This window comes from Patagioenas fasciata, chromosome 3 (assembly GCF_037038585.1).
Source record: "Patagioenas fasciata isolate bPatFas1 chromosome 3, bPatFas1.hap1, whole genome shotgun sequence".
Classification (NCBI taxonomy): Eukaryota; Metazoa; Chordata; class Aves; order Columbiformes; family Columbidae; genus Patagioenas; species Patagioenas fasciata.
Window position 1 is genome coordinate 35456167 of NC_092522.1, and position 8585 is coordinate 35464751.

The following is an 8585-nucleotide window of genomic DNA, read 5'->3' on the forward strand; positions in this document are numbered from 1 at the left end:
AAGTGGAAGTCTAACACTGAGACCCACTAGAACTCACAACTGGAAAATTACTTCCTCGCCTTAACTTCTAGTTTGGAATTTTGCTCAACTATCTTAACTAACTTTTTCCAGGCCCTTTGCTCCTGCCCCATGACTCTTGGGGCCTTTTTATTACAACTACAGAGGGAAAGGGCCTCAGGGGAGATAGACCATATGCTGGTTGGTTCTTGAATGAAATAAGAACACCAGTGTGTCCAGTGTAATGCTTTTACTGGTATAAAACTATGATTTTAAAAAAGAGGACCTTAGAACCAAAGTACCAACAAGAATTGCTATCTGCCTGGCCTTAGAAACCAAGCCAGTTGCAGGGGAGAAGGGAGAAAGGGACCCTGTGGAATACAGTGAGCAAAACAAGTTAATGTGTCATTTATGTGATAGACACAGCATAGACCTTCATTAGTGGGACCTTTTTAATGAACAGTTGAGACCTGGAGGCATCAAAACGTATCGTTCTGCAACTAGGAGTTTAGAGACACCACAAACCACATGGCTTATTTTTTTTCCCCTTTTCTCTGTCCTTTCTACCACTGCCCTTTATGAAAAACAGAAGTTAAATAAGAAAAAAAATATCTTTAATGAAACATTCAGGTTGAGAAATCAAAATCAGACACTCCAACAACAGGAAGTTTCAAAAGCAGTATTTATAACAGCGTGTTGCTGAACTCCAGCACACTTGTGTTTCTTTTTCTTTAAGCCATTTTATAGTGTATACCTTGATTCAACAGCTGAGCACAAAGATAGTGTCGTGGCATTAGTTTAGCACAGCAGAATTTCCTAGGCATAGAAAAGTGAATTGAACTCAAGCCCTGAACAACTTCCTGGCTCCTGCAGTCAGTGCTGCAACTTTTGTCTTTCCAGTAAACACAAATGAATGGTTTCCCTGTGCGAGTACGCTTAATCTTGTTTGTTTTTTTTTATTTTAGGGAGCTGGAGACAGTTTTATGGGAGCACTGGCCTTCTACCTGGCTTACTATCCCAAGTTACCCATGGAGGAAATGATCAGGAAGTCGAACTGTGTTGCATCAGTGAGCGTCCAGGCATCAGGGACACAATCTTCATATCCTTACAGGAAGGACTTGCCTCAGGACCTTTTCTAATTGACATTGTCTCACTCCATGTACTGATTTTATCTTATCCCAGACAGCATTTTTCTCCTGACTGCAATGAGGTTCTCCTCTGCTGACTGGAAACACTAGGGAAGTTTCTCTGCTGCTTCTTTGAGGAATCCTGTTAGTTCCTGTTCTACAAGAATAAGATGGGGTGGGGGTGGTGGGTTGTTCGAACATAGCTCAGCAGGTCTCTCTGGCCCCACACAGCATGCTATACTGAACTATGTGAAGCCTCCAGCAAAACATCTCAAGGGTGTTGGGCTCCTGATAGTATTTTCACCTGATTTTATCAGAACTTCTAATAGTGCACGTTAGCTTTGAGATTGCAGCTTCAGTCCTCAGACACCAAGGCCAGTACCATACTGCCAGCCCTGGTCCAGCTGTTCCCTTGTGCCCCAAACACGGGATGTGGCACCGTGCTCTGTGGCTCTGTCAGACTAACAAAGGTCCCTCCCTCCAACTGGAAAGGGGACAAGAGTGCTACTGAGGCAGACTTCGAAAAATGTTTCAAGCCATATCACTCTAAACATAGGTGAGATAATTAAAGAAAAACTTCCAAAACCATCAGAGAACAACTTTGGCTATCTACTTTCTTCATGCTTAAGTAAAATCCAGGAGTGAAAATCCATCCTACTTACCTGACCAAAAATAATACAGCCCTTTTAGCCATGGTCATAGCTTATCTAAAAGCTCATCTTATTTCACCAGGGTCCCCACTGCTTCTCACTTTCCTAGGCAGGAGCTGGTGCAACACTACCCCTCCAAGGAATGACACCAATCTGCAGTCACTACTGTTAAATCTGTGGCTGGTAGGTTAGAAAAACTTGCAATCCTGCCATTGAATTCCTGCTGTGGAAAATGTTAATTTTTATTGCCTTATAAAACAATAGTTCCTTTGAAGATTACAGGCTCTTTCACAATGGAAAACACAGACAATGGGATTTGCTATTTAATTTTTTTTTTAATTGAGTACTGTAAAAATAACTCAAAAGATAAATAAATGTTACTGTGATGATCTATGTCCAGACATTAAGAATTTTCTCTCTCTACATTGTTTTATTCACAATGGCCTTCAAATCACAGGAGATGGTGATCCCAGTTCATTTCCTCTGTTTTCAGCCCACGTTGCTGTATTTCTGAATCAGCATTCACCTCTTTCTCCCCTCAAACCATCCTCTCCTCGTGCATAAATCAAGTCCAGTCATTGTTCAGACAGAGCGGATTTTTCTCTTCTCTGTGAAGAGGACACGTTGTTTTGCTATAGGGGAAGAAAAAAAAAAAAGAATCAGTCAAGAAGCCTGAAGTGTTAAAATTCAACTCAATGAGCCTACGTTCCTTTCTCCTGGCTGCCTTCACTGCTTAAATGAGTGTGGAGCAACTGACTGGCACACCGCTGCTGTTAATCAGCTCTTGAAATTTAGTGGTGCTTTCACTTTACTATGTGTAATTTTTAGCTCCTGAGGTCCATTTCACCTCTGTGAAAAAAAAAGTATCAGGATTTGAGTGGCTGAAAACATTCAACAGCTGCTCTGCCTGACTATTCTGAATCACAGTTGCTTGATGTGGGGACAAAAGTAGGTCCTTACTGCTTTCTACTACTCTTCAACTCCAGCACCCAAACAACTACAGGTGATGAGCCAGATCTAGTAGGTCTCACAGACCGACTGAAAAGTTAAACAAGGGTCCCGTGGGTCTCTCAATGAGGCACAAACTGACCCTGCCTTCATGATGCAGATGTTATCGTGTCCAGGACAGCTACAGGTTATGCATAGTCAGTACATCACTAAAAATTAATAATAAATAAATCAAAGCAAAGCTTTACAATGCCACTTGAAAAACACCACTGTTCTGACTGAACTTCGTTACATGAATTCCTTTGAAAGCTATGCAAGAGCTATCACACAATAACCAACTCTCTTCTTCCACATAAAAGTTTCACTTTAAGAAATACTGCAACTTAGTAACACATTCTGTTGCTACAGTTAGGAGGTAGTGAAACTTGGGCACTACTGCCACTACTTCACTAAAAAGCTTCATACAGTTGAGGTACCAGGTTTTTGAGAAGTACAAAACATAAGGTGAAAAAAGCATGCCAAGTGAAAATGCTTCCTAACATATTCCTGATGTGAGTTGGTATCTAGACTCAAATTTACTTCCCTTCACACATGCAGCACTTTCTCACATCAATTTCTCACTTGTGTTCTACTACAGGCTACAAAGATCAGAACTTCTTTCTTTGTGACTTCCAATTCCGTACTTCAACAACCTACTACGTGTTCTGTGACAGAAGCACTACTCAGCCTGAGCTCTCCCCTGCCTTCACAGTTCCTACAAGTTGCAAAGCTTCTGCACCATCACTTTGCACAATGTTTTCATGCAGTAATTTAAACTCTTCTTATTCAAGAAAATCATCCTAGTAATCTCTGATTCCCTTTCTGCATGTGATTCAGAAGAAGAGCCACCACCTCTGTCAGCACTGTCCCATACTGTTACTATGAAAAGGTTAGTCATCTAACAAAGACAGAAAATTATAAGAAAAAAAAAAAGTGTGAATCACATAATCACTGGCCATGCATTATGTTATCTACTTAGAGCTGCTTAATACATTTCTTTATTCTATAGATTTAAGTAAACCTTCTTTGCATTAATTCCCCCTACTATTTCTAGCATGGTCTGGTTTAAATTCTAAGTTTCCCAAAATTCAGCTTTTTAATGTTAACTACAGACTGGTTCCTCCCCCAGAAACTTGAGTTCTTTGTCACCTTTCAAAAAGTTCGGTGAGCAAAAGGCAGCTTGGCAAGTGCTACAACCCCCCAACAAATCAGATTCTTAAACAGAGAAAATCTGAAAGATCTAGAGGAGCATAAAGAACCCACAAACTGTTATCTGGAGATCAGTCTCATTTGAGGAGGAGAAAGAACTTGTGTTTATGTCTTTAAAAATCCATTTTGGAAGTGGTGGTTAAAATTTATTGTCTAGAGCACCCATGGCAGCTTAACAGAACATTTCTAGTGATGCACACTTGATGGCTGCTTGCTGGAGGTAGCACAGTCTACCAAACCACACAAAGAAACAGAATGAAAGAACTCCTGTGTCACTTTGCTTTGCCACTGACATGTGGCATGGCTGTCATCAAGGACTCTGATGTGTCAGGCAAGTGATTACTTTGTTTCACTGCCACAGTCTGTAAAATGAGGGTAACATTTACTTCCTGATGGAATGTCATAAAGTGTACAGCAACTGTACAGTCATCTGAGTATGAAACATGTTATGACATATTCTGCTCAGATGGGAAAAATCCTGTTACATTAAAATCTTTTGCCCCACACAGTCACAGAAGCTTATAGAAAGCAGGCCAACTTCTTCCCCAAGCTCTTACCAATGGGATCGTATCTCAGCAGGACCAGTTTTTCCTGCAATCGGAGTCTCCTCACGTTGAAACAGTAGCCCGTCTCGGCCGCACTTTTCATCCTCACCAGAATGTATCTAAAATCACAAGGAAGGTCTCTGTGTCAGGGCACAGGCAGGCAGCAACAGCTGCCATGTGTCTGTCAGGCTGTGGACAAAAGGACAAGCTTTTGGCATAAACAATTTGGCACAATCACCTCAGCTACTTTCATGTCAATGTCATGAATGATCTGGATGGAAGCATCAATGCTATATGCTAAACTTGTAACACAAACAGCCCACTCTAAACCATTAGCTGCAGCATCAAATTTAAATAAATAACTCCTGAACAGAAGACAAGCCCAGAGAGCAGTAGATCATTCAAAAAACAGTGAAGGTGGAGGAAGAAAAACAGGAAAGAAAAAAAAAAAATCAGCATACAATTGAGTCACTATGGCTTAAAAGATAATAGCAAGAGAGGAAGGACGATGGTAGTTAAAGATGTTCGGGTTGTAGATAACATGGTATCACAGATCATCACTTCCACATGCAGAGAGGAACCCGAGCAGATAGGATGGAAGAAGAAGCATGCAAAAGGAGAAGCAGGGCCCCTTGGCACTTGCCCATCCTGCTGGAGATACTGAGCTTGACGTTAACCAAGCCATGGGAACCCCCTTGCCCACTGGAGGGTTCTTGGTTTGTGGGGCAGCCACTGCCATGTCCCTGGGAGCAGGGAAAGCTAGGAGAGGGAGGAAGCCAACCCTGCAGCCCCAGCCAGGCAGCATGCCAAGATCTGTGCAACTTCCCAGAGACAGGGCATCTTCTCAAGTTTCAAAAGGTCAAACCATTTAACCAGTCTGTAAATTACATCTTTCTCTTCCATGGCAATAAAGAGAATGATACATCTCTGCATGTGGGCATTCAGTTTTTCTGAATTTTCTTGCTTCTACTATAAAATGGTCTGTCAAAGTTAACCTTGAAGAGACATCCATTCTTCCTCACTTGTGCAGCTCTGACCAGCGTACTTCCTTGAGCTCTCCCTTTTCAGCTTTGCAATCTGATTTATTGTTGAGTTCAAAACAAGCAGGAAAACACTGGATTCCTGCAGACCAACTGACCAAGCATGGTCTAGGGACTATCCCAAATGATCATTCTCTACTGTACACTACTGCAGGTGTAATATGTAGCACCAGTAACCTCACAAACTCCTTCCCCTGTACCTCACCCACTTCCTCAAAGCCTCTGTGCAGTTTACCCTTTCTGGGGGAATCAGTGGTATCAGTAAGACCATCCCTTGAAATTCTTGTGCACCACATATTTGAGGCCAAGTCCTTTCTGAACAATACATCTTGTTCAAAAAACTTGCTGTCTAATGAAGAAATGTTAACTAGGAGCAGCGGCAGAAAAGAACAGCAGAAAGCTATCGGGACACAGGGAGAAAATCCAAGAGGAGCACAGAAGGATAAATAATATAAGGAGATAACATATTTCTGAAATATACATGGGACTATAAAAAGAACAGAGAAAGGAACACCAGGAAAAAAAAAAAAAAGAAAGAGGAAAAAAAATTACTACACTAACATTAGTGACATCATTTTTAAAAGCTACATTTTCACCTCAGAGAAACATCCTGCTTTGCTGTGTTTGTTTCTACAAACTGTTAACAGCAGAAGGCTGAGATGTCAAAATGCTGTCCTCCCTGTCAGGCACTTACTTGAGAAGTGCTTTCTTAATTTAAAGCCCTGACAATTGTGCAGAAATCCTGCAACAGAAGAATCCCTTCAAACCCAGCAAGTGGTTGGTACTGGCTCTGATGGGGACTGAATCTTAAAAAAAAAAAAAACAAACAACCAAAACCAAAACAAACAAACAAACAAAAACCCCAGGGACTATCTCACAACAACAGAACAAACCAAAAACACAAACGAAAAAAAACACACTCACACAAAACCCCCAGAAAATGTACCAAAGGCCATAGTTCCCCAGGTTGTGCGGTAACAAATTTAATACACTCTCATAGAATGCAATTTCTGAGAAACAGAAGACAGAAATGTGTCCATACAAATGCATCAATTTAACCCCTTGGGTTTGTCTTGCTAATTTTCTTACAAATATCATTTTGGATGCAAGTGACTTTCTCTACATGATCTTGTCTCCTTGCATCCATACTGGAATACTACTGGTGTGCTGAAAGTCTATATTCCTTTCCAACCCTTAGAACACATCAGCTTACTTTACAGGTCAAAGGACTCCGACTGCTTTTCTCCCAGAGCCCATGAACATCTCTCCAGAGCTGGACTACAGAGCAAATCAAGATGCCCATAGCACTGATTGTGCCTCATCCACTTCCCACACATATACATAAGAACATGCTAAATACAGGAAGTGTTCTGCACCCAGCCTACAAGAAAGGCTCATGGCATCTGCCTAAAGTCCAGCCCACAAACAACAAAGCCCCATGATGTACCTCAGCTTGCCCTGTTCAGCTGAAAACTATGAAAGGTAAACAAGAGGAAGATTACGCGGATAATTTGTCGCCACTCTTTAATCATCAAGCACAGAGGCGTGATGTCCTGGCACAGAGTGGTTTGGATATTAGAGCTCAGCTCAACACAATAGCCCATAGGACAAAACCTGCCCTTGCTACAATTATAGAACCTGGAGGGGTTTTCACACCAGTCTATACTTACCTGTGAAAAGACACACATACAGAAGGACAAAGAGGATGCAGCTAGACTCAAGGATTGCAATTGCCTGGGCATATTAAAAAAACTCTAGAGAAGCATAATGTTTTGTAAAGTCATTTGAAGATATAGTGTGGTATCAGAAATCAAAAACTGGCAAGGAAAACATCACTTACTTGGATTTGCTCTTGGCCACTGGTTTTTGCATCATGAAGAAAAGAAAAAAGAAGAAACAGTTATAATTTTATCTTGTTTCCGTTATATGCAGCATATAAAGTTTACAAGCTTTCCACTGTCTGCCTTTGCAATAGCCCCAGACAGATCGTACAAAAAGATTTACTGTCACAAAAGAAATGCCCCTCAGCCTCCCACTTGTGTGCTCCCAGTTGCCATCATACCACCTTTACAAGTGTCTGTGCAATCACAGTGCTGCGACACAAAATGCACTTGCTGCGGGCTCCAAATGCTTTCAGTATGAAGCTTCGGTGCTGAATGTGAATTCACCGTATGGATACGCCATCACTTGAGGCAGGTTTGAACCCACACTGCTGGTGAAAAGCGCAGTCCTGCTCTCCCTACTCGCTTACACCCACCACTGCTCTGGTTCTTGCCATAGTGTCAATATAAAAGCCGGTGAACCAGACCAGGGAGCTGTTCTCAGATCAGACCAACCTTTTCACAAGGTTGGTTTTAGGCCCCCAGTCTAACCCACCACATGGCATGAAACAGGCCGAATTATTGTCTTCTGTGAATTTAAAGTATTTGTAAACTGACAGCATAAACATACACACAAAAACCTCACTACACCAAAACTTAAACATTTGTTGATCTATATTCTGTCAGTGCAAGTCTCGCTTAGGCCACTGTGAGCTTCTGGTCAACGTCCTCCAGCACCGTTCCCTCCTCGCGCCCCAAGCTCACCCAGACCCTGTGACAGGCACCTCACACGGCCTCTCCCGCGGGCCTTGCTCTCCTTCGCCCCCGGGCACCACCCCATCCCCGGGAGTCAGGGAAGACCAGGCCGCCGGCTCCGTGTCCTGAGGGACGGGGCTGAGGGGCCAACGGACCGGCCGCCTCGTGCCGGGGCGCGGGGAGGACGCGGCCGCGTCCTCCCCGCGCCCCGGCACGAGGCGGCCGGTCCGGGAGGCGCAGGCCCCGCGGCCAGAGGAGGTGCCCGCTACCGCCGCGATGCCCCCTGCACCACTCACAAGCCGCCGCTGTCAGGAACATAACGCCGGTGTCCCCCCCAAGCACCCCTCCGCCGCTGCTGCTGGCACTTCCGGGACAGCGGGTGCAAGCGGTTCCGGGGCGCGGGGCGGGGCCAGTGCGTGGGCGGGGCGGGGCGCGGCGGCCGTTAACGGCTGCC

The 8585-nt window shown here is 43.6% G+C and overlaps 2 protein-coding genes across 5 annotated transcripts in view; one reads left to right on the top strand and one right to left on the bottom strand.

The window, feature by feature from the left end:
• Window positions 1-2184, top strand: part of RBKS (ribokinase) — a 70293-nt gene extending 68109 nt beyond the window's left edge. For all 3 annotated transcript variants that reach the window (XM_065833294.2, XM_065833295.2, XM_065833293.2), the window contains one exon: window positions 963-2184. In XM_065833294.2, coding sequence (XP_065689366.1) covers window positions 963-1136 — 174 coding nt within the window. In that variant the 3' untranslated portion in view covers window positions 1137-2184. The remainder of the gene's footprint in view (window positions 1-962) is intronic.
• Window positions 2090-8536, bottom strand: MRPL33 (mitochondrial ribosomal protein L33). 2 transcript variants are annotated; one of them, XM_065833296.2, is made up of 4 exons: window positions 8428-8536; window positions 7396-7414; window positions 4528-4634; window positions 2090-2406 (listed from the first exon to the last, which is right to left on the bottom strand). In XM_065833296.2, exons 1-4 carry the CDS (start codon window positions 8447-8449, stop codon window positions 2357-2359), a joined length of 198 nt encoding a protein of 65 aa, XP_065689368.1. In that variant the 5' UTR covers window positions 8450-8536; the 3' UTR covers window positions 2090-2356. The 2 variants fall into 2 exon arrangements, with proteins under 2 accessions (XP_065689368.1, XP_071662212.1); XM_071806111.1 differs by lacking the exon at window positions 8428-8536 and adding an exon at window positions 8161-8271.
• Window positions 8537-8585: the final 49 nt, after the last annotated feature.